This window comes from Bos taurus, chromosome 2 (assembly GCF_002263795.3).
Source record: "Bos taurus isolate L1 Dominette 01449 registration number 42190680 breed Hereford chromosome 2, ARS-UCD2.0, whole genome shotgun sequence".
NCBI lineage: Eukaryota > Metazoa > Chordata > Mammalia > Artiodactyla > Bovidae > Bos > Bos taurus.
Genome location: NC_037329.1, coordinates 130,947,456 through 130,971,051, shown reverse-complemented (window position 1 = coordinate 130,971,051; position 23,596 = coordinate 130,947,456). Strand labels below are relative to the sequence as shown.

Here is a 23,596-nt window from a genome sequence, read left to right as displayed (position 1 = left end):
CACAGAGGAGGAAACTGAGGCTCGGAGGGGGAAGTGTCCAGCCCCCAGCGCCCGGGGCTGACTGCAGACGAAGCGAGACCGCCCCGCCTTCCCTGTTGGTGGTCGGGAAGCCTGCTCACCTCACCCACACAGCCGTGGAAGTGGGCGCTCACGTTGGTGGCCGGGGGCAGCTGCACGGCTGGCTCCACGCCGCCCAGGTAGAGCAGGGTGTGCAGGTTGAGGCCCTGGCTCTTGCCAGGTGAGGAGCGCAGCACGGGCCGCCCGCCGTTCACCTGCAGGCTGCCATCCTTGTTGAGACGCTCTGCAGACACGTGGTGCCAGCGGCCCAGGGCCAGCGGCTCGGCGCTCCGCAGGACAGCCAGGCCTGGGGAGGACGCCGGGCAGTGTTGGCACGTGGATGGGCCCCCCTGCCCTGGCCCACCCCGCTGCGGGAATTTGAGCAGGCACAGAACCTCCTTCAGCCTCTCTGTGCCTCCTGAGGAACCCCCAAAGAGGTCTAGGGACTCGAATCGAGTCAGACAGAGAAGGATGCAAAGATCAGGGGTCTCCTGTTGGTCTGACTTCAGAATTTATTCCTCCTGCCTCTTGGGGCCCCGGAGGGCCCGGGGAGTGGGGCATGGAGCCCGGTGCCCACAGCCTGTCTGTGTTTGGTATCTGCACTCACCCGAGCCCAGCTCGTATCGGAACTCCAGGTGGCCGCCGACCATCGCCAGGGACACGAAGTCCTCCACCGGCCCGCTCTTCCCTCCACTGAACAGCAGCACCCCGTCGGGCGCCAGCGGCTTGAACTCCACATCCAGGCGCAGCTCGTGGTGTGTGTTGGTGAGAGCGGGCAGTGCCAGGTAGGAGTCCGTGCCCGACAGGGAGGGGGTGGTCACGGTCACACCTGCGGCAGCCACAGCTCAGCTGGGGCAGTGGGAACCCCGAGGTCCTGGGGGGCTCCGAGCAGGTAGCCTTCCTCCAGGACCCCTGCTCACCCCCACTGTCTAGTCTCAGAGGCTGGGGACCCATTGGGCAGTGGCTGCAGCAGTGGCCTTGAGACTCCCTGCCCCCTGGCGCTGCAGAGCAGGCTGGTCTCCCATCAGATCGGGTTCCTCTCTGGGGCCCTTACTTAAGGAATTCAGGCTCCGGAATAACTGCATCATCCACAGGATCCGTCAGGGCCTCAGGGTGCCCTGCCCAGCTCCCCCTGTCCTCCCTGGGATCCCTGGGGTCTCAGGCCCCCGCTCTGCTTACCTTCCTCACACCTCATCCCTGAGCGGCCCAGGTGGCAGCGGCAGGTGTAGCCGTGGCCGTCGGGCCGGTTCACACACGTGGCGTCGGGTCCACAGGCCTCTGGGGGTGGGGGACACAGTGGGCAGTGAGGTGGGAGGGATATGGAGGTGTCCAGGGAGAGAGAGAGGGGTCCTGATGCCAGGGTTCTACCTACTGCAGCCAGGGCCTCGGCTGGTTAGCCCAGCCAGCCCAGGAGGGCTGCGTGGGGAGACGGGGGAGGGGGAAGGGACTTAGGCCAGGGGGATAGCAAGGTCGAGTGAGCCCGTGACTCCAGGTGTTGTTCCTGGAAGACTGCACCCGCCCGCGCTATGGTGTGGGGGTGAGGAGTCCCTGGGAGGCGGGGGGTGGGGTGAGTGCCCTGGTAACAGGTGGTAGATACCCAGGAGTGGTGATGGGGGCCAGGGGCCGTGCCTGGGTGCAGCGAGCGGGGTGAGGCCTTGGGTGGCAGAGATGCGAGGTGGAGAGGAATTGGTGTAAGCAGTGATGGAAGTCAGAAGCCAGGAAGGTCTAAGTACTTGGGGGAGGACCCACGAGCATGGTGAGTACTCAACCGCTGGGGGGGCAGGGGGTGGTTGAGGGTGGGTATGGAGGCGCAGTGACAGGCAGAGGGAATAGGCTGGCGTGGCAGCCACGAACGGGGCGGGTGGGTACCCACCTGGGTGGCAGTGCAGGGCCTGTGAGTGCTCACAGCGGCTCCCGGTGAAGCCAGCTGGGCACACACACACGTAGCTGCTGCTCTCCGAGTCCTGGCACTGGCCCCCGTTCTGCGAGGCAACCCCCAAAGGTCAGGCCAAGGACACCCTGGCCTTCCCCTGCTTCCCACGGGGTTCAGGAGCGGGGTTCCGTCACGGCCAAGGGCAGTGGCTAGGGGCAGCCGGGAGGAGGGTGCGGCCTCGAGGGTCACCTGGCAGGGCCGGTCCCGGCAGGTGGGGCAGTGGGAGATGCCATGCGCCGTGAGGTTGAGGTCGTGGAAGACGATCTCCTCGCCTTGGATGCGCAGCTCTCGGACACAGCCTGGGGGTGGGGCGGGCGGACAGGATGAGCCAAGGTGGGGGTGCCCGGAGGCCCAGGTGACCACGTCCTCCTGGGTGACCACTGGCTCGGCCAGCCCGGGGGGAGGTCTGACCAGGGCTGCAGGCGGGGGGCAGGGGGGCTCACCTATGAAGCCGCTGCTCAGCCCCGCCTTGGGGATGGCGCCGTAGTCGGGATAGCCGCCCAGGTAGAGCTCCTCATTCAGGTCCAAGCCCTGGAACTTGCCCTGGGCAGAGGGGACATGGGGAGTGGCAGCCGGGCTGGGCGGAGGTGGGAGAGGGGCCAGGCCTAGGGGGACGGGGCTGGGTCTCACCTGCGAGGTGCCATTGACCGGCGCCAGGCTGCCCACGATCAGGGAGCCCTGGGTGAGGCTTCGCAGTAGGGTCACGGTGTGGAACTGGCCCAGGGCCAGCGGCGTGGGGTGGCGGATGGTAGCCATGCCCGAGCCTGCGTCAAACCTGCTCCGTGGGGCAGGGGTAAGGGGACAGGGCAGGAGAGAGAGAACGTGGGGTCTGTAGGGAGGGCCCCAGGCAAAGGGGTCGACGCCACTGACCGCCTCCCCGCCCGCCCTACCCCTGCCCCTCCCCAAGCCTTCTCCCCCTTACACTGTTCCCTGGGAGCTTGTCCAGAGCCGCCCCTGGGGCTCCAAGTGTGCATGGCTCCAGGCCCCTGCAGCCTAGCATGTGGCCTCACTGCTCGTCTGAGGACCCTCTCTGCGATCACGTTTCTTTCCTTCTTAGTTTGCGGCTGGTGTCCCCCAACCGGGACATTACATTCCCACAAGGACCAGAATTTGATCCGTTGTGTTTATCTCTCTATTGGTGCCCGGCACACATTCAGAAATGACTGTTGAATGAATGAATGAATGAATGAAGGAGTTCTGGCCAACAGCCTTGCCCTGGAAGGTAGCTCTCAGCATCGCTGAGTGTTCAAGCTGCAGTTTTGTGCAGGTCAGAGGCTGGTTCCTCCACCACCGGCCAGTAGGCTGTGCTGACCCTGGCAGAACGGAGGTCATCAAGGATAACAGCCACATCTCCTTCCAGAATGCCTCTGATCGAAAGTCCTGCAGTCTAGTCCCCCAGCCCCCATAAATGGGGAGGGTGAGGGTTCTCACCGGAACTCGGGCCTCCCGCCCACGAGGCCGAAGGAGATGAAGTCGGGCTGCCTGTTGGCCAGGTTGGCAGGGCTCCCTGGGATCTGCTTCTGCCCGTTGTATAGCAGCATCCCTGGCGGGCACAGCTGTATGAGGGCCTCCCCGTCCACGCCCCCACCCCACTGCCCCCACCCCAAGCTGGGGAGCCCGCCCCTCCCTCAGGCACACCCCACGCAGCCAGGGCATCTCACTCTCAGGACAGGACCTCAGATAGAAGGGCCTTGCTGAGAGTCCCTAGAAAGAAGCTGAACTTGCTCCACTTATGAGGGAGGGTCAATCTGAAGAAGGAGCGGGAGGCAGAGAGACTCACCGGAGTAGAGAAGAAGGCCTGGACGGTGCAAGTCAGAGACCCGTAAGAGGAGGGAGGAGACAGATGAGAGAGAGAGAGAGAGAGAGAGAGAGAGAGGAGGAAAGGGTGAGGGGGGGAGGAGGGAGGCAGAGCGGAGGTGGGGCAGGAGGGTGGGGGCAGTCGCATCATGGCAGACTTGGAGGCAGGAGGCTTGGGTATAGGCATCTCAGAGGAGTGGATGGAGAAGCAAGGCGGAGGAGAGAGCCAGAGAGGGGGGGCCCGGCAGGTCTGGGGGCCCCGGGACAGGGGGGTCCGAGGACCAGCGGCTGCCAGGGCTGGTGCCACGCTGGCAGGGACTGCGGAGATCCCCAGCGTCAGCTCCGCTCCCGCGGCTCACCATCCGCGGAGTCCGGCCGGAAGGTGATCTTGATCTCAAACTTCCTGTAGGCGTCCTTGATGGTGGGCAGCGGCAGGAAGGAGTAGGGGGTCTGCGTGAAGTAGGGCACCACGCGCTCTGCGGGCAGAAAGCACAGTTCCAGACCACACTCCCCCGGGCGGGGGCAGGGTGCGGCCGCTCCCCCGGCAGGGGTTGGGGGTGTGTGGTCTCACCTGGCACCTGCAACTGGGCGAAGGCCTTGACCTTGCCCTGGCGGTTGGTGGCGGTGCAGACGTACGTGCCCGCATCCTGGGGCTGGACCGAGGGCAGCAGCAGCATGTGGTTCTCTAGGCGGCTGTCGGGCGGCAGGTTCCCGTCCAGCTGCAGACACACCAGCACTGTGAGCCCGGCTGCGGCCGGCACCTCCGTGGGGCCTGCCTCCCAGCCCCAGCCTGAGGCCCCCTCCCTCAGACCCGGAGCGCGGACTCTGGGCCAAGCCTGAGGGTCCTGGGGACACGCCACTCAGGCAGACCTGCCGGCCCCCTGCCCTGCAGTTACCTTGCTCCAGGTGATTTCAGGAGCGGGGTAGCCAGAGACCATGCAAGGGAAGACAGCTGTAGAACCCGCGGGCACGCGGACCTCAGGGGGCGTTGAGATCTGGGGCAAGGCTGAGAGGAAGGAGGGGGACGCAGGCTGTCAGCCTGATGGCGGCCCCTGCCTGACTTGTTTAATCCTCACGCCTTCCCTGGGAGGGAGGCACTGTCTCCCCGTTTCACAGATGAGGGAGCTGCGGCTGGGAGGCAAAGGAGCCGTTCACTCCTGGCTGCAACGATGGAACCTGGCAGAGCCAGGGCTTGGGGACATGTCCAACTGACTCCACAGACTGAACCTCGAAAACCCACCGGGCTGGAACATTGTGCAGCCCTTGAGGGACCTGAAAAGGGGGTACTAGGGCAGCGGGGGTGAGTTTGGGGGCAAGTCAGAGGGCCTGGGGTGAAAAGGAATAGCTTTTGAAGAACACACAGATTATAACTGCCTGGCATCATCTATGCCCGTGTTTCAGTTCTTTGTTTTAATTTTAAAATCTTTAATCTTTTTTGCCATGCCACGTGGCATGTGAGATCTCAGTTCCCTGACCAGTGGACTGAACCTTCACGCCTGGTAGTGGAAGCATGAAGTCTTAACCACTGGGCCACCAGGGAAGCCTCAAGTTTTACTGTCTCGTATATCTGCTTTGTGTCTGTGTTGTCTCTGCCATCAGTGTGGGCTACAGGCGCTCCTCACAGAGCAGGCAGTCCTTCAGGTGAGGACTACGCGTCTGATTTTCTCCTGATGCCCCATGGTACAGGTTTCCCTGCGAGTTCCAGCTGCCCCAGAGGACCACTCACGTCTATCCCCTGCTGCACCTGCTTGTTAGGAAAAGTGAAAGTGAAAGTGGCTCAGTCGTGTCCAACTCTTTGTGACCCCATGGACCATACAGTCCATGGAATTCTCCAGGCCAGAACACTGGAGTGGGTAGCCTATCCCTTCTCCAGGGGATCTTCCCAACCCAGGAATCAAACCGGGGTCTCCTGCATTGCAGGGGGATTCTTTACCAACTGAGCTACCAGGGAAGCCCTGCTTGTTAGGAAACCCGCTCCCTAAACACACTGAGCTGAAACTCCCCGCACGAGCAGGAAGAAGGAGGAGGGCAGGGTGGGCAGGAGACGGCCGAGCACCCCGGCCCCCACTGGCCCTCACCTTGCACAAGCAGCAGCACGTGTGACTGAGTGGTGCCCGCGGCGTTGGTGGCAGTGCAGCGGTACTGCCCGGCGTCGGCCAACTCCACGCGGGCGATCCTGACGATGCCTCCGCTCTGCACGATACCCGGCCGCAGGCGCCCGCCCACTTTGCTCCACGTCACCTGGGGCTTGGGGTCCCCCAGGGCCAGGCACTCAAACTCCACAGCGTGGCCAACCACCACGGACTGCACGGAGGTCCGGATGTTGATGAGTACGGATGGCAGAGCTGGGGAGGATGGCAGTAGATGGGGTGAGGCCGGCTGGCTGAGGCCCGGGCTCTGGGAGGCCGCAGATGACCCCGGGACAGGTGGACACTGCAGCCGAGGCCGCCATCATTTCCCTTGCCTTTTCCTGCGCCCACTTCTCAGCACACTCGTTAGCTCTTTCGTTCATTCACTTCCTCACAGGTGCATCTGCCGTCATTTTCACTGGTTTGTCTAAGCACCCACAAACTCCGCGCATCTTCCTTCTCCCCGCCCTCTTTTGCAAGATTCATAAGCCCCCTTACTCTCTGCTAGTGAAAGTTGCTCCATTGTGTCCGACTCTTTGCGACCCCCTGGACTATACAGTCCGTGGGATTCTCCGGGCCAGAATACTGGAGTGGGTTGCCTTTCTCTTCTCCAGGGAATCTTCCCAACCCAGGAATCGAACCCAGGTCTCCTGCATTGCAGGTGGACTCTTTACCAGCTGAGCCACCAGGGGAGCCCAGATCTAAGCAAGATACAGTCAAATAATTCTCTTTATTTGTACACATTCAAGGGGTTTCTTTGGAGAAGGAAATGGCAACCCACTTCAGTATTCTTGCCTGGAAAATTCCATTAACAAAGGAGCCCGGTGGCTACAGTCGATGCGGTTGCAAAGAGCTGGACATCAGAGTGACTATCACTCACTCAAGGGGTTTCTTGGGGAATATGGTCCCTAAGCCTTTCATCTCTGTCCCCTGCTCTCAGCAGAAGCCTGAAGCCACCCTCCTACCTTGGACAACCAGCTGGGCACTGGCCTGGGCTTGCCCCCATGGTCCCTGGGCCTGGCACACATAGGTTCCTTGGCAATTCTGGTCCAAGTTCTGGATTCTGTGAAGAAACAAATAAGACATCGATGAATAAAAACAATTGCTGAGAATATTTGGCAACTGTGTAGGAGTTAAAAGCTGTCAGAGATCAGCACAGGATGTAAATTTCTAGTCTCCCCAGAACCCTGGGAGACAGGCAGGCAGGGTGAATGTCGCCACACCCATTTCACACCAAGACCTTCTGGTCTAGAGCTCAAGGTCACACAGTTGTCAGGCAGCAGAGCTGCAGTCTGGGCCATGTGTATGTATCTGGCCCCAGAGCCTGTTCCACTTGCCTTTAACAACAGTAAGACATGGGCCACTGAGGACTGCAGCCCCTCCCTGTGCTGAGCGCTGTGCTCAGTGCTCTGGGGTCTCGCATAACCCACTGCATGACAGACAGCCCGAGGCTCAGGGAGGTGAAGTGACTTCTCAAGGCCATCATTGCACGCTCAGCCCTCCCTGTAGGGCAGGGGTTCTAACAGCCCCACTGTTTGCCTGGGTGGGCGCCCCACCCCACTCACCGGAGCACCCCATCATGCACACTGTGTGCCTGGGCTGGGGCACCCCACCCCACTCACCGGAGCACCCCATCATGCACGCTGTGTGCCTGGGGGGGCCACACCCCACTCACTGGAGCACCCCACCATGCATGCTGTGTGCCCGGGGTGGGGCACCCCTCCCCACTCACCGGAGCACCCCATCATGCACACTGTGGCCGGGAGGCAGTGGACCCCCTTCCTTGACCCAGCGGAGCTGGGTGCCTGGGTCGCTGGGCACGACGCAGTGGAACTCCACGCTGGCCCCTATACTCTTAGTCTCCAGCTGAGGCGTGACCTGGACTGTGGGTGCGGATCCTGCTGGTGCGGGCGTGGCAGGGAGAGAGCCAGAGGGGCCTGCGGGGACAGGCACGAGGTTGTGAGAGTGTGTGTGTGTGTGTGTGATATCTCCGATGCGGCGCCAGGACCCGGGAACCCCCATCCTAACATTCAAAGGACGTTCTTCTCCCATTTGCCTCTCTGACCAGGGTAAAAAGACCTTTTACTGGCAGATTCATTTACCTGCTCACTTGTTTAATTATTTATTCAACACATATAAGGGTCTGTGGGGACTCCCCTGGTGGTCCAGTAATGAAGAAACCACCTCCCAAGGCAAGGGACGCAGGTTCAACCCCTGGTCAGGGAACTGAGGTTCCACATGCCGTAGGACAGCTAAGCCTGCAAGCCCCACCTGCAGAGCCTGGGTCACGACTAGAGAGACGACTGCACACTGCAATGAAAGGTCCTATGTGCTGCGGTTAAGACCCAACGCAGCCAAATAAGTGCATATGAAAGAAAAAAAGTCTGTGAAGTGCTGGACTGTGCTTTCACAGGCTCCTGGACTTCGGGAGGGTTCAGTCTTGGAAAGATTCGGACATTTGAAGGAAGGACAGCAAAGGCTATTCTGACCCTAGTCTAAAACAGGAGGGGGCTTCCCTGGTGGCGCAGGGGATAGGAATCTGCCTGCCAGTGCAGGGGAACACGGGTTTGATCCCTGATCTAAGAAGATGCTCCTTGCCACTGAGCAACTAAGCCCGGGCACCACAACTACAGAAGCCTATGCTTTGGAGCCCAGGAGCTGCAACTGCTCAGCCCGCAGACCACAGGGTCTAAAGCCCCTGTGCCCCAGGGCCTGTGTTCCGCAACAAGAGAAGTCACTGCACCACAAGAGTAGCCCCCACTTCTGCAACTTGAGAAGGCCCTTGCAAAGCAGTGAAGACCCATCACAGCCAAAAATCAATCAATCAATCAATAAGTGAATACAAATTTACAGAAAATACGAAGATCCCAGGTGAGGGCACCTACCTGTCCGGGTAGGTGAGTGGGTCAAATGCATATTACCACCATTTACCAAGCGCCCACTACCTGCTCCAGGCTCTATATACATGTATCTTTCTAAGTCAGCCTTTGTGCTAGCCTCGTCCTCTCTACTCGACAGGATGAAAACAATGAAGCTTGAGATCCACTGACTTGGCCAAGGTCGCACAGGCATCAAGCCACGGAGCTGGGGCATTGAACCCAGGACCCGGGCTGACTCTGGCCCGGAGCTCCCGAGGAGACCACGGAGACGCTGGATTCCCTGGAAACCTGCTGAGAGCCTGGGCAGCTGGGGTGCTGCCCCAGCACACACTCCTTGTGGTCACCGTCTGGCATTTACACAGCCCGTTCTTGCTGTGGGTGGACAAGCCCGGAGCTGCTAGGTCCAGATTCAGGCCCTGCCCTGATTGTCCAGTCCGGCAGGTGAGGCAGGCTGGGGTACTTATGTAAACATAGCCTCCGGCAGTGTGAGGTCAATGTCCAGGAGCGGGGTGGGGGACACAGCGGTGAGAGCTACAGGTGCTGAGAACAGTGAGGTGGGTCTTTCTGGAGGAGGCAGGCCCGCCTCGGGCCTTGGGGAACAGGGGAAAGGCAGGAGTTCCCGCTAGAGTAATCAAGGGGGCGCTCTGTGCCCCAAGTGAAGCGCCAGCTATGGGGCAAGTGAAGGGCTCAGACGAGCGCCTAGAGGAAAAACGGACCCCCGTCCTGCCCAGCCCGAGCCGCGGCCGCTCACCTCGGACGAGCACCTGGGCGAAGGCCTCGGCCAAGCCCACCCTGTTGGTGACCTGGCAGCGGTAGCGGCCCGAGTCCTCGGGGGCTGCGGCCTCGAACAGCAGCAGCTCGTTCCTGGCGGTGGCCCCCGCCGGGAGGTGGCCACCCACGCGGCTCCACTGGAAGGTCAGCGGGGGCGTCCCGTGAGCCAGGCACTGCAGCTGCACGGCCTCCCCGGCTCGCACCGAGGCGTGCTCCGGGACGGTGGTGGCGTAGGGCGGGCCTGTGGTCGGGGGTGGGGGAGACACAGAGGTCAGGGCGGCAGCTGACGCTGGGCCCCAGCAACTGGCCAAAGGGACCGGCGAAGCCGAAGGATGCTGAGCTCCGGGGACTGCGGATGAGGGCGGGCCAGGTCCCAGGCAGGCATATGCGTGCTAGGGGAGGGCAGGCTCCCGGGGCCTGAGGGGCCTGCGACCCTCCAGATGGGGCTCCTGGGGTTCCATCTGGGACGGGTGTGGAGCCTGGCTGGGGGTGGTGAGGGGCGCTTGGACCTCCATGCAGTGCAGAGACGGTAGCCTGGGGAGGGCGGGCCAGGGCCTTACTCTCTACGTGCAGGACGACGGTGGCCTCCGCGTGCCCGGCCGGGCTGGAGGCGTTGCAGATGTACTGGCCCGAGTCCTGCTGGGCCACCCGCGGGATGATGAGCGTGTCGCCTTCCAGCCGGTGCTGCCAGGGCAGTGGGGAGCGCAGCTTGGACCAGTGGATGGTGGGCTTGGGGCTGCCTGCAGAGTGGAGCGGCAGAGGTTGGTCTGGGCTGTCCCCCAGGATTGGCTGGGGGGCGGCATGGTCAGGAAGGGACCTGGGTGAGCTTGCTCCTTCATGGGGGCCACTAAGCGGGCCCCTCAGCCATCGCTGGGTGACTGCCCCCTCCCTGGGCATGACACCGTCTTTGGGTCTCCAAAGATGTCTAAATTCCGGGCCCACGCCCCCGCCCGCCTCGTGGGCCCACGCCCCCGCCCACCCGTGGGCCCGTGCCCGTCTGCACCTGTGGCTGAACAGCGCAGGGTGGCTGTGTGTCCGGCTTCCACGGTCAGCTCGACTTCTTCCACCTGGACCTGGGGGGCCCCCGGGGCCACGGCACCCGTGTCTACAATCACTTCCACTCGCTTCTGTGCCGTGCCCAGTGCGTTCTGAGCTAGGCAGACGTAGGTGCCCGCATCTGACGGTTTAGCTGATGAAATCTGGAAGAAGCAAGGGTCTTGGTTAGGGGACCCTTGAGGGGGGTACCTTGGCGGCAGCCCCTAGCTTTTGGCTTGGTTTTAAACTCTTTCCTCTACTTGTTCATCTGTTTTTAGCTTTCCTATTTGACTGGCTACTTGAGGGCTCACACTCAAGACGTCCCACCAGTCCACGCATTTACTTGTCTATCCAGTCACCCCACCCCTCTGTTCATCCATCCATATACCATCCACCCATCTACCCTCCCATCCATCTATCCACTCATCCACCCATCTACCTACCCACCCACTCACCCATCTACCCACTCATCCATCCACCTACTTACCCACCCACCCATCCATCTATCCATCCATCTACTCACCCATCCATCCATCTACCCATCCACCGACCCATCCATCCATCCACCCACCCATCTATCCATCCACTGACCCACCCCACCACTCATCCTTCAATCCGTTCTTTCCTCCTTCCCTTTTCTCCACTTTCCTTCTTTCTTCCTGACTGTCTTCCAATCTACCCATCATCCGCCTAACCCTCCCATTCTCCATCAATTCATCACCCATCTGGTGACCCACCACTCTCTCCTCCAAGTATCTGCTCAAGGATGGGCTCTGACTGGGCCTCAGATCCAGAGATGAGACCTCCCTGGCCTCACCTGCAGTACTGTGTGGCTGTCCAGGAGCCCATGCGCCCGCTGCTCCAAGTGGGTGGGGGCACCGATCCGGGTCCAGCGAGCAGAAGATCGGGGCTCCCCGGAACTGACACACTCCAGGGTGACGTCCTTCCCCAGCTTCACCCGCACAGGGCCCTCGGGGAGCACGGACACCACAGGGGGCCCTGTCCAGAGGAGCGGCACGGCTGATACACACGCGGGGCCCTGCCGATCACGTGCCCTGTCACAGCCCCCTTGTCGGCAGCTGCCAGTGGGCACTGGTCCCCCCACTGAACCCACGTAGGGACCGAGGCTCAGAGAAGGAGAATGCCCAAGAGAGAGGCGAGGGCCAGAGGTGGGAATTGGGGCTGGAAACAGGAAGGCAGAGCCTGCGGGGTCGAAGGCCCTCACCATGCACGCTGAGGTTCACAACACTCTGGGCCACACCGTAGGCATTGGAAGCCACGCAGCGGTAGGCACCGTGGTTGCTGGGCCGGGCGCCCACGATGGTGATGATGGAGCCATTGGGGCTGATGCGGACGTTGTCTGGCATCAGGGAGGGTACGGTCAGTGAGGGTGTCCTCCTGCCTGGGAGCTGCCAGGAGGCGCACCAGCGCCCCGTGCCCCAACCCCTCTGGTCTGGGTGTATCCAGCTCACGAGGTCACAGGCATGGCCAATGAAGATGGAGACATTTCTGGGTCCGGCCCTGTCCCCATCCACATTGGGACACCCAGACCCCAGGGAGAAGGGCTTTACCCAGGGTCACACGGTGAGTTTGGTGCCAGGGTCCCCTCCACCCAGCCTCCAGTGGTGGTCATCGTGCATTCGTACCCATCTCCAGCCCCCCCTGCACCCGGTCCAGCTCACCCTCCAGCTCCTGGTTCCGAGTCTTCCACTCAAGGCTGATGGGGGCTGCCCCATCATGGACGAGGCACTTGAAGCTGGCATCTTGGCCCTGCTGCACGGTGCTGCTGGGCGGGTCAATGGAGATCACAGGGCTCCTAAGACCTGGGGGACAGAGGGCTGGGCTGGGCAGGGCTGTGTGGGTTCCAGGGTCTCCCCGCCTCCCCTGGCCCATGGTGTCTGCCTCACTCACGGTAGGAGGACCCCGCGCTGGGTGGGACAGTGATGGTGAAGGAGGCTTCCTGCTCGGACCCTGAGCCGCCAACCACGCGGCACACGTATTCTCCAGAGTCAGACTGGGAGACGTGGTGGAGCCGTAGCCGGGAGCCGTGGGTCTGTCGGAATGATGAGGGGTGGCCGTCATGCCAAAGCACTTGGGGCAGGGCAAGCCCCCGAGCCCAGCTGTGCCAGTGTGTAAAGAGTTCTCCCTTGGGTCTCAGGAGCTCAGAGCTCCAGCTGGAGAGGGGAGCGTGGTTCACAGACACCTACAAGCCCAACATATCCCCTTTGTAGAGGGGGAAACTGGCTCAGGAGATGATTCAGCAGCAGAGCCAGGAGAAGAACCCAGGTCTCTTGACTCTCCGGCTGGTGATAACTCCTTGCAGGAAAGCATTTGATCCCCTGGGGTCCCCAAGCAGGCCGGGGTTTGTATGGAGAAGGTCGGGGAGGCAGAAGGTAACCGCAGGTCAGACCTGGCCCACTCTGGATTCCTCCCCATCCAGGGCCCCCGTACCTGGTGCCGGGTGGGCAGGCTGCCCCCACGCTTGTGCCAGGTGACCTGGGCGTGGGCCTGCCCGGGGACCACGCAGTTCAGATCGACGGTCTGCCCTTCGGTCACGTGGGAGGAGGAGGCCTCGATGTGGATGGGCTGGGCGAGTCCTGGGGCTGTGGACACAACGGGCGGTGGGTGAGAAAGCCGAGGCTCTGGGGGTGCAGGCAGATGCCGAAGGCGGGGGGCAGTGAGCGCCAGCCGGTGCTCCTTGGAGGTGCGCTGGCTTCAGAGCAGCTGACATGGCTGAGTGCCGCTGACTTAAGAAGAGTCTCGGTCCCCTGGGGGCTGGCGTGCCACATGAGACCTTGGTCCCCAGTGGTTGGGGACCTTCCTGCAGCCAAGGGCTAGAGCCCTGCAGGAGAGCAGGAGGAACAAGGCCAGGAAGGGGCCCCAAGCCTGCGCCCCAGCACCACCCGCGGCTCTTGTCGCTCACCAGGAATGGGACTTGGGCTGGAAGCCTCGATTGTGACCAGGACGGAAGCCTCCAGGGTGCCTGAGCTGCTGGACACTTGGCAGGAGTATTCGCCAGAGTCGGCGGGGGACACGTGGTTCAGCCTCAGCAGCGGGCCGTGGACCTGGCCAGGGTGGGGAGAGTGAACTTGGCGGGGTGTGGAGGCCGGTGGCCAAGTTTTTCAGTTGCCCCAGCCCTGACACCCGTCCCGCAGAACCGTCACGGGCCACCGCGGAGGCGGTCTCCTGCCAAAGGCGACCCCCTTCTGACATTAGACACTGCAGAGGATGTTTTCTGTTACATTTTTCCTGGCAGGAGCAAGCAGTGTCCTGAGTAAGAGTGTTCTTTTCTGTTTTTTTGTTTGTTTGTTTGTTTAATTTTTGGCTGTACTCTGTAGCATGTTGGATCTTAGTTCCCCAGCTAGGGATTGAACCCATTCCCCCTGCATTGGAGTCTTAACCACTGGGGAAGTTCAAGAGCTGTCCTTTCCTAATTCATGCCAAGGTTCTGGGCAGCCCTTGATATGAAGGGTTTAGCCCAACCATGTCCAGCTTGCCCTTGACCCCCTGACCCCCAGTGACCTTCTGCCATTTCTCCTGAAGCCTTGAATGTGCTGGGGCCACGCTCCCTCCTGGGCAGGGGGAGTGGGGAGGGGGTGCCCGCACCCTGCTTTCTTCAGACTCCATACCTGGTGCCGAGCAGGGAGGCTGCCTCCACGCCTGTGCCAGGTGACCTGAGCATGGGCCTGGCCGGGCACCACGCATTTCAGATCCAGGGTCTGCCCTTCGGCCACGTGGGAGGAGGAGGTCTCGATGCGGATGGGTGGAGCTCCGCCCGGGGCTGGCCCACAGGGAGAAGTCAGTGAGCTGGGGCTCCGTGCACCCTCAGCCCCTGCCCCTGGGTGCCCAGGTGTTCAGAGGCTACGCGACGACAGTCCTGATTGCCCCCTTCCCGTTCCTCTGAGGCCTGGAGCAGCTGGGTTAGCCAGGGGCACAGAGGCGCCTCATTCTCTAGACGATGGCCCACCATCTCCTGAGCTCACATCATCGCGGGCGGCCGGGACTCAGGGCCGGGGCCCTCCACACGGCTCACTAATGTTTCCCGGACTTGCACAGTATGTGGTAAGAACCAGGCTCTGGGGCCACACTGCCTGAGTTCAAAACCCAGCCCTGCCATTTATCAGTTGTAGGACCTTTGGAAAGCTATTAAAAAAACTAAACTAAATGAACAAACAAACAAACAAAAAAAACCTTTCCATGCGTCAGTTTCCCCATCTGTAAAACAGAGAGAACCATCATACCAACCGCAAACGCTTACTGTGAGGGTGAAATGAGTTCCTATGTGTAAATATACCAGGGCCCACCACCTAATAAGTGTGTATCATGCTCATTACTCAGCAGCTCAGGTACTATTATCATGAATCCTCTTACAGCCACACGCTGCCTGTGCTGTTAATTCCTTTCCATTTTCCTTTTTAAGTGAGTCACTGAAGATGACCCTTAAATACACAGCCCCATTATAGGCAATGATTTCCATGCAATTATGACAGGTCTGACTTGTTATTGTTTTTTGTCCAGTATACCACCATCGATATAAAAGGTGTTTATCAGGGTACCACTTAAAATCACCCTCTCTGACCCCAGAGGTGCAAGTTGCATTCTTTTAAGGAACCTGTGTCATGGTTGCAAGGGCTCTACCAGCCCCACTAGACCAGATGCAGAAAGGGACACACAGGAGTGGCTCGTGTAACATTTCAGAGTGTGGACAGAGTGCTGGGGGCTCAAGCCCCACAAGCCAGACTCTTGGGTCCGTGTTCTCGGGCCCCTGGGGACAAAACCCGTTCGCTCTGGCTCCCGACCTTGGTCCCCTCCTCACCTCCCTCCTCCAGCCTCCCAGCCCCACTGCAGGGATCCTCACCGGGGACGACAACACTGCCAGAGCCGGAAGCTTCAATGGTGACCAGGACGGAGGCCTCCAGGGGCCCAGAGCCGAGGGCCACGCGGCACACGTACTCGCCCGAGTCGGCCGGGGACACCCGGTGCAGCCGCAGCCGTGAGCCGTGGGTCTGAGGGGCACGGCGCGGGAGAGAAGCAGAAGTGAGGCGGCGTGGAGGATCAGCCCTTGGAGGCCGGGGCCCGGGGCTCAGCCTCTGACCCAGGCAGGCCCCGTGTCCCACGGGGGGCTCCCAGGTCTCCCTCCCGGGCAGGGCGTGAGGGACAGGCCCCAAGCCGGGGCGCCCACATCCAGCAGCCCTCCTACTAGGTCCTGCCCCGCGCTCACGCCCCCACCTGGTGGTGAGCCGGGAGGCTGCCTCCACGCCTGTGCCACGTGACCTGTGCGTGGGCCTGGCCGGGGACCACGCAGTTCAGATCCAGGGTCTGCCCTTCGGCCACGTGGGAAGACGACGACTCGATCCTGATGGGCATGGTCCCGCTGGGGCCTGGGGGCACAGAGACAGAGAGCCAGGGCTTTGGTCCTAAGTCATTTGGGAGCCTCAACTGCAGAAATTCCCACTGCCCCCCAGGTAGGAACGCTAACACTTATTACAGGATGCCAGGCACTGTTCTAAGTGCTTTCTGTGCATTACCAACTCATGTCAGCCTCACAAAATTCACCGACTTCCTGCGATGATGGGTGTGTTTACCACCCACACTGATGCAGTAGCAGCTACCAGCTAGCGCAGCTCCTGTGCGCTTGGTTATTGAAACATGAAGGCCAAGCGTGGCTAGTGGCCACTGTACGGGACAGCTCTCTGAGGCTGAAAGGACCCATGTCCCCGTTTCACTGACGATGGTACCGAAGCCGAGAGGGGAGTCTCTCCCTCAAGGTCCTTAGTGGCGCTGGCAGGGTGTGAACCCAGGCTTCTTTCTGGGGAACCCTCGTCCTGGCCCACCACCTCGTCTGAGTGCCCTGACTACAGAGCCCTTCTTCCCCAGGAAACACAGGTACCAGCATCTCCCACTCCCTTCCTGGGTCACTCACTGGACTCACCGGAGGGGCCACCAGTGCCGGGGGTGACTGAGACCACGATGGAGGCCTCCAGGGCATCGATGTTGTTGTTGGCCCGGCACACATACTCGCCTGAATCTGCCACGGACATCTGGTGCAGCCTTAGGCGGGAGCCGTGGGCCTGGGGGTGCAGAGATGGAGGGGGTTGAGGGGCTGAGGGGTCACTGGCTGGATCAGGCCTCCTCCATCAGACCGGCTGAGGCCACCCTCTGTCTTGTCTCAGCAGGAGGAAGGACCAGCAGCTAACGCTTCGGGCCGCTTGCCCTGGGGGCTGTCCCTGAGGTGCCCACCCCACGGCCGGGCTCCGCTCCATACCTGGTGTCGAGCAGGAAGGCTGCCCCCACGCTTGTACCACGTGATGGTGGCCTGGGGCTGCCCAGCGACCACGCAGTTCAGATCCAGGGTCTGCCCTTCGACCACCGTGGGGGACGAGGACTCGATCCTGATCGGTGGGGAGACACTGGGCACTGGGGACCGAGAGAATGGGCCAGACAGCCGGAGTTAGACGGCAGTGACCAGTGCCAGGACCTCACTACCTCCCCCGGCACCCACTCGCCTGACCCCCTGCCCTCGGCAGTGCTCACCGTGGGAGGAGTCACTGCCCTGGATGGTGACGATGAGTGAGGTCTCCTGGGAGCCGGCACCATTACTGACATGGCACACGTACTCACCCGAGTCTGCGGGTGTCACCTGGGGGATCCGAAGCCTGGAGCCCACGATCTAAGGCGGAGCAGGTGTCAGTGGGTGGGGGCGTGGCCCCTCCACCTCTCCCAGACTCTGGCATCCTTGCTGCCTTGCTTTGGGGAGGGTTGGGGGGGGGCCCTGCCCCCATCCTGGTCTCCTCCTGAACTCCGTCAATGGCCTTTCTGAGCTTCTGGGCTGGGTGCAGGGTGCCTCCAGCCTTTGCACTCTTTCTCAGCTGTCACCCCTCCAGCAAGCCCGCCGAGGCCCTCCGTGGGGACTCTTTCTACAGGGCTGTCACACGGCACACCTGCCTTGCCCATTAGTCTTTGAGCTACCCGCGGGCATGCCTGGTCTCATCCCCTTAGAATTCTCAGTGGCGGGAGTGGGACGTGGCCTGGAGCAGGTTCTCGGGGAAGGGCCAGGAGTGAGCGAATCACAGAATGTTCTGTGCTGGACCCACGCGGGCCAGTGGGACTCCTCTCGGTGTCCCCAGCACTGGCCAGGACCCCTCTGGCAAGAACGCTCTTTGTGTGTTGAATGACTGAATGAGCACAGAGGAGGGCTGTGAGGAGCTCCTCCCGGTTCCCATGGGGGCCAGCCACGCCCCCTGGCGTGCACCCTCTCTGCTCGCTGGCTCCATACCTGGTGCCGGCTGGGGAGGCTGCCTCCACGCTTGTACCAGGTGATGGTATGGGGGGCTTGGCTGGCCACCAGGCAGTTAAGGTCCAGGGTGCGCCCGTTGGCCAGGGAGTCAGAGGAGGACTCGATGCGGACAGGGTACACCACGTTTTGGTCTGGGAGCGGGGAGAGAGGGGGGTCAGGGTGTGGGGGCCAGCGAGGGTGGAGGGGCCCCGCCCAGCCCGTCTGCGGCGACCCTGGGACACTCACAGCGGGTGGGGCCACGGCGCTGCTGGATGGTGACGAGGACCGAGGCCTCCTGGGTGCCTGAGCCGCTGACCACGCGGCACACGTACTCCCCGGAGTCCGCCGGAGTCATCTGGGGCAGCCGCAGCCTGGAGCCGTGAACCTGGGAGGCCAGGCGGGCTCAGAGCTGTGCTGGGGCTCACGGTTCAGGCCCCCTTCCCTGGCCGCCCCCACCCAGCCTGAAAGAGCCTGCGGGAAGCTCTTCCAGGGAGAACCAGCACTCAGGACCCTTCAGCTCCTTTGACGGGGTTTTGGGATTCAGGCTCCCTTCCCTGGCCACCCCCGCCCAGCCTGAAAGAGCCTGAGGGAAGCTCTTCCAGGGAGAACCAGCACTCAGGACCCTTCAGCTCCTTTGACGGGGTTTTGGGACTGGGTCTAGTGGGAGGAAGTAGAGGCTCAGCATTTGTGGATGTCCGATGGAGCAGGTGGATTCCCTAATAGTTGAGTTGGTAAAGAATCCACCTGCAATGCAGGAGACCCCGGTTTGATTCCTGGGTTGGGAAGATCCGCTGGAGAAGGGATAGGTTACCCACTCTAGTATTCTTGGGCTTCCCTTGTGGCTCAGCTGGTAAAGAATCTGCCTGCAATGCAGGGAGACCTGGGTTCGATCCCTGGGTTGGGAAGATCTCCTGGAGAAGGGAAAGGCTACCCACTCCAGTATTTTGGCCTGGAGAATTCCATGGACTATAAAGCCCATGGGGTCGCAAACAGTCAGACACGACTGAGTGACTTGAAAGTTCACTTTCACTATGGAGCAGGTGAGCTAGGCAGTGTGAGCCCATTTGACAGATGAGGACACTGAGTCTTAGGGAAGTCAAAGGACTGGCCAGGCAAGATGGCAGAGCAATATCCGAACTCAAAGCTCCTCACTCCGCAGTCTCGAGGGTCCTTCAGGCCCCCTCCCCGCTTAGCTCCCTGCCTCCTACCTGGTGCCGGGCGGGCAGGCTGCCCCCACGCTTGTGCCACGTGACCTGGGCGTGGGGCTGCCCAGAAACCAGGCAGTTCAGATCCAGCGTCTGTCCTTCAGCCACGTGTGAGGAGGATGACTCGATCCGGACCGGGGGGGTGACCCCCAGCGCTGGGGACAGAGGGCAGAGAGTGAATCCCCAGCTGGGAGGAGGCGGGGAGGGGAGGGTGTGAGTGGAGGTAGGGTCTGCTGGTTTCTGGGGTCCTGCCTTTGCTGGAGTGGGGAGCCTCCCCCCCGAACCCCCATCACTCACCAGGCACAGAGTCTACAGGCTCAATGCTGACCAGGACAGAGGACTCCAGGGGCACTGAACCGCCCACCACTCGGCACACGTACTCGCCCGAGTCGGCCGGAGACACCTGGTACAGTCTCAGCAGGGAGCCGTGGGTCTGGCCAGAATGGAGGTGGGGTCAGAGGGGGCCCTCTCAGGATCCTCGCACTGATCACCTGCCGCCCTGCCTCACTCTGAGCCTGAGAACTGACTTTTAACTCCATTCTGCTCAGAGGTGGAGAAGTGGCTGTCTCATCCCAGGACCAGGGGTGGTCAGGAGAAACCATGGGGAACTGAGCAAACACTAACACCACACTCCATCAACTTCTGGACACATTTAAAATAAAAAAAAAATAGGATGGAGCTGGTAACATGCATATTACTTTTGCTTTATTATTATTTTTGGGTGTCACCGTGTGGCCTATGGAATCCCAGCTCTCCAACCAGGGACTGAAACCAGGCCCTTGGCAGTGAAAACACAGAGTCCTAACCACTGCACAGGCAGGGAATTCCCTAGACACACTTTTAAACGCCTCTGAAATCAATATGCATCTAATAGCGAATTACAAACGGCAGGGTTTTCTTCTTCTTTTTTTACCTCAGAGGTACATAAAGTAACAGTGCATCTTACAATCAGTGGCATCCTAAATGCTACAGAATATATCAATACTAACAGCTACTGACGTGACACTAATACAGCTCTAGCACTTTCAGTGAGCCAGAACTCTGAGCACTTTGCATGCAAATTAGTTCCCTTCATCCTTAAGATAATTCTGTAAGGTTAGTACAATCGTTACCGTTTTACAGATGCTGAAAATACGCTACAGAGAGATTGAGTGATTTGCCCAAACGACTAGGTGGGGGAAGCGGCAGTCACACTCCACTTGGGCTGACCGGTCAGAGCGTCTGGGCTCTGAGCATCGCATCACACACCTGCGCAGAGGGGTCCAGGGCCTCTCCGCCTCAGAGGAGCCTCCTGCTCTCCCACCCCTGACCTCCCCTTCCCAGGGGCCTCCCTCCCGTCCCCTCCTCGGCCTGTCCCTCCTCCAGTCCCGTACCTGGTGCCGGGCGGGCAGGCTGCCCCCACGCTTGTGCCACGTGACCTGGGCGTGGGGCTGCCCGGGTACCACACAGTTCAGATCCAGGGTCTGCCCTTCAGCCACATGGGAGGAAGAGGGCTCGATGCGGACGGGCTGGGTGCCACCAGGAGCTGGGGGAGGAGATGGTCACTCGGTCAGTCAGGCCTCTGCAGCGGCCCCGGCCTTTCCCCTTTTCCCTCCAAGCCCAGGCCGGCTGGCCCCACTCACGGTAGGCGAAGTTGGCGCCCTGGGTCTTGGTGACTGTGACTGTGATGGAGGCCTCCACGCCGTTGCTGGCCCTGCAGACATACTCGCCTGCGTCCGCTGGGGAGGCCTGGAAGATGTACAAGCGGGAGCCACGCACCTGGACAGACGCAGGCAGGGGTGTGAGCGGGGTGCTTCCCAGAGCCCGGCGGGCGCCCCATACCCTGTTCCTCCGAGCTCAGCTCCCTCCGCGCCCTGTGGTCTGCTGTGTAGCCCTGGCTGGCCACCTCCCACCTTTCTGCCCCCGGGTACCTGGTGCCGGGCAGGGAGGGTGCCCCCACGTTTGTACCACGTGACCGGGGCGTGGGCCTGGCCTGCCACCACGCAGTTCAGGTCCAGGGTCTGCCCCTCGGCCACTGTGGGGGACGAGGACTCGATCCTGACGGGAGGGACGGGTCCCGGGGCTGCGGGGAGAGGGGATGGGTCATAGATGCCTCCCAGGGGAGACGGCCAGAACTGCCCACCCTGGAGCTGGCTCGGCCTGGTGGGTTTAGAGTTAGAGGCCTCCTGGGCTTGAGGTCCTCAGCAGAGCAGCCTTGGGGAGGGGGCTGGAGCAGGAGCCCAGGCTTGCAGAGGGGTGTGAGGAAGAGGGAGGGAGGGATGAGGATAACTGAGGCTGGGAGAGAGGCAGGGGCGGGAAGGCGCGTAAGTGGGCCAGACGGAACAGCGATGCGAAGATGGCGGGTTATTCAGGAACGCGGAGGCCACCTGGGCCGGGCCCTGTGGCCAGCGCCGGCGTGGGCCTCCCAGCCCTGATCTCCACGTCAGCAACAGGAGTCACGAGCCCTCGGGAAGGCCCTCGGGCCCCTGCCAGCCTGTCACTGACTGTCCACTCACCAGGGATGGTGCCGGCGTCAGAGGCCTCGATGGAGACCAGGACGGAAGTCTCGAGGGGCCCAGAGCCCAGGACCACGCGGCACACATACTCTCCCGAGTCGGCTGGGGACACCTGGTGCAGCCGCAGCAGCGAGCCGTGGGTCTGAACGCAACCGGGGAGGGTCAGGAGGGGGCTGGAGCTGCTCTGTGCAGCCCCTCCTGCAGGCTGGCCCTGGGCCGGGGGAGGGGTGCGGTGGGCTGCTCTACCTGGTGCCGCGCGGGGAGGCTGCCGCCACGTTTGTACCACGTGACCTGGGCGTGGGCCTGCCCGGGGACCACACAGTTCAGATCCAGCGTCTGCCCTTCGGCCACGTGAGAGGAGGAGGGCTCGATGCGGACGGGCTGGGTACCGCCTGGAGCTGGGGCTCCACCGGGAGCTGGGGCGCAGAGGAGCTGGTCAGTGGCCAGGGCTCCTGAGCTCCCCACTCCCCACCCTGCAGCCCTGGGGTCTGACCAGGCCTGAGCTCGGGAGGACGGATGGGAGCCCTGGGGGCTGGGACCACACTGGCGGGGCCAGCTGGACCCTTTTTTCCCCTCTCTGACCTTCAACCTGCCGTTCCAGGCCCATCTGCCTGCCCACCTAGACCTTGACCCGTGACGAGCTGCTCTGGCTCTCAGGGAACCAGAGTCCTTTAGCACCCTGGGGTGGGGCGGGCCACAGGATGCCGACGATCACTCCCCAGCCCCTTTCTTCAGAGTGTGTGCTGTGCATCCACAGTACACTAGGGGATGCTGTCCCCATTTCACACGTGAGGAAACTGAGGCCCCCAGAGGTACAATAACCAGTCCAAGGCTGGCTGAACCAGGACTGCCGGGACTTGAGCGCAGGTCAACCCGACTCCCAGCTCAGAGCTCAACCCTGACTGCTGCTTCCTGACGAATTCCGGAAACAGTACCCTCCCCATGGGGGTCTCTGTAAGTCAGGTCAAACTGTCTCCACCCTCAGACCCCTCATCTCTCCTCGAGGGGAAGGAGGGGATTGGAGCCTGCCAGGAGCGCCTCTTCCTGTCTGGATAGCACCGAAGAGACCCCGGGGCGCCATCCTCGGGAATACAGGGGAGGCCGGAGGGCTCAGCCCTCGCCCAGCCCCTCTGGCTCCTCACCTGGGGTGTAGCCGGGGCCTGGATGGCGGCTGTGGAGGACAGAGACGATGATGGAGGCCTCCTTGGGGCCTGAATCGTTCTCCACTCGGCACACATATTCTCCAGAATCGGCTGGTGATACCTGGGGCAGACGCAGCCGGGAGCCGCGCACCTAGGCCAGGGAAGGACAGAGGTTTGCGAGGATGGGAGGGGCTCTGGTCGCCGTCCCCTCTGCGCCTGGCTCCGCCCGGGACTGCCCCAAAGGGGGCTGCAGAGAGAGCGAAATAAGGGCGGGCCCTGCTCGTGCAGAGCATCTCCTCCTGGGGCGTGACGGACCACTCCTCGGGGGGCTCCCACCACAGGGCTCAGGGACCCTCGTACCTGGGCGTGGGGAGGCAGGCTGCCCCCTCGCTTGTACCACGTGATCTGGCTGTGGGCCAGCCCTGCCACCACGCAGTTGAGGTCCAGGGTCTGTCCTTCGGTCACAGAAGGCGAGGAGGACTCAATCCTGACCGGTGGGGTGGTGGCACCTGGGATGGGAGGCGGGGTTGGTGGGGGAGTGAGGCAACCGCGGGGGAGCCCCGGCTGGCCCTCCGATGCCTCCAAGCCCCTGGAGGCCCCGCACCTGGAAGGACGACCACTTGAATCCGGGCCTGGGCGGTGCCCGCAGGGCTGGTGGCCACACAGAGGTAAAAGCCGGCGTCGGCGGCCGTGATGGCGGGGATGAGCAGGGTGGCAATGTCTGTGCGCTCTGCACGGGCCTGCCACACAGGGAGAAGGGGTCAGAGGCAGCCTGGCATGGGCTGGCCAGGGAGGGCGGGCAGAGGCGTACAGGCCAGCTCAGAGCCGGGATCGGGGCCCCGGGTGGGCACCCAGGCAGCAAAGCAGGAGGCTGACA

At 62.1% G+C, this 23,596-nt stretch overlaps 1 protein-coding gene across 9 annotated transcripts in view; it reads right to left on the bottom strand.

The window, feature by feature from the left end:
• Nucleotides 1-23,596, bottom strand: part of HSPG2 (heparan sulfate proteoglycan 2) — a 109,946-nt gene that overhangs the window by 6,421 nt on the left and 79,929 nt on the right. For 5 of the 9 annotated variants that reach the window (XM_015460858.3, XM_059879833.1, XM_059879836.1 and 2 more), the window contains 41 exons: nucleotides 23,324-23,459; nucleotides 23,080-23,228; nucleotides 22,720-22,870; nucleotides 21,824-21,993; nucleotides 21,578-21,719; nucleotides 20,993-21,144; nucleotides 20,705-20,840; nucleotides 20,456-20,607; nucleotides 19,380-19,515; nucleotides 19,086-19,237; nucleotides 18,124-18,262; nucleotides 17,878-18,029; nucleotides 17,136-17,271; nucleotides 16,867-17,018; nucleotides 16,525-16,672; nucleotides 15,831-15,982; nucleotides 15,460-15,607; nucleotides 14,231-14,382; nucleotides 13,525-13,666; nucleotides 13,053-13,204; nucleotides 12,513-12,654; nucleotides 12,284-12,424; nucleotides 11,827-11,961; nucleotides 11,419-11,600; nucleotides 10,570-10,765; nucleotides 10,127-10,306; nucleotides 9,547-9,807; nucleotides 7,649-7,853; nucleotides 6,882-6,979; nucleotides 5,866-6,132; nucleotides 4,684-4,793; nucleotides 4,359-4,506; nucleotides 4,147-4,263; nucleotides 3,422-3,533; nucleotides 2,621-2,765; nucleotides 2,434-2,533; nucleotides 2,180-2,289; nucleotides 1,931-2,039; nucleotides 1,237-1,335; nucleotides 665-886; nucleotides 120-364 (listed from right to left, as the gene is read on the bottom strand). In XM_015460858.3, the coding sequence (XP_015316344.2) occupies nucleotides 120-364; nucleotides 665-886; nucleotides 1,237-1,335; nucleotides 1,931-2,039; nucleotides 2,180-2,289; nucleotides 2,434-2,533; nucleotides 2,621-2,765; nucleotides 3,422-3,533; nucleotides 4,147-4,263; nucleotides 4,359-4,506; nucleotides 4,684-4,793; nucleotides 5,866-6,132; nucleotides 6,882-6,979; nucleotides 7,649-7,853; nucleotides 9,547-9,807; nucleotides 10,127-10,306; nucleotides 10,570-10,765; nucleotides 11,419-11,600; nucleotides 11,827-11,961; nucleotides 12,284-12,424; nucleotides 12,513-12,654; nucleotides 13,053-13,204; nucleotides 13,525-13,666; nucleotides 14,231-14,382; nucleotides 15,460-15,607; nucleotides 15,831-15,982; nucleotides 16,525-16,672; nucleotides 16,867-17,018; nucleotides 17,136-17,271; nucleotides 17,878-18,029; nucleotides 18,124-18,262; nucleotides 19,086-19,237; nucleotides 19,380-19,515; nucleotides 20,456-20,607; nucleotides 20,705-20,840; nucleotides 20,993-21,144; nucleotides 21,578-21,719; nucleotides 21,824-21,993; nucleotides 22,720-22,870; nucleotides 23,080-23,228; nucleotides 23,324-23,459 (6,273 nt within the window). Of the gene's footprint in view, nucleotides 1-119; nucleotides 365-664; nucleotides 887-1,236; nucleotides 1,336-1,930; nucleotides 2,040-2,179; nucleotides 2,290-2,433; nucleotides 2,534-2,620; nucleotides 2,766-3,421; nucleotides 3,534-3,654; nucleotides 3,789-4,146; nucleotides 4,264-4,358; nucleotides 4,507-4,683; nucleotides 4,794-5,865; nucleotides 6,133-6,881; nucleotides 6,980-7,648; nucleotides 7,854-9,546; nucleotides 9,808-10,126; nucleotides 10,307-10,569; nucleotides 10,766-11,418; nucleotides 11,601-11,826; nucleotides 11,962-12,283; nucleotides 12,425-12,512; nucleotides 12,655-13,052; nucleotides 13,205-13,524; nucleotides 13,667-14,230; nucleotides 14,383-15,459; nucleotides 15,608-15,830; nucleotides 15,983-16,524; nucleotides 16,673-16,866; nucleotides 17,019-17,135; nucleotides 17,272-17,877; nucleotides 18,030-18,123; nucleotides 18,263-19,085; nucleotides 19,238-19,379; nucleotides 19,516-20,455; nucleotides 20,608-20,704; nucleotides 20,841-20,992; nucleotides 21,145-21,577; nucleotides 21,720-21,823; nucleotides 21,994-22,719; nucleotides 22,871-23,079; nucleotides 23,229-23,323; nucleotides 23,460-23,596 lie in introns of those variants that run through there. The other 4 variants (XM_059879839.1, XM_010802655.4, XM_010802656.4 and 1 more) reach the window with 2 other exon arrangements.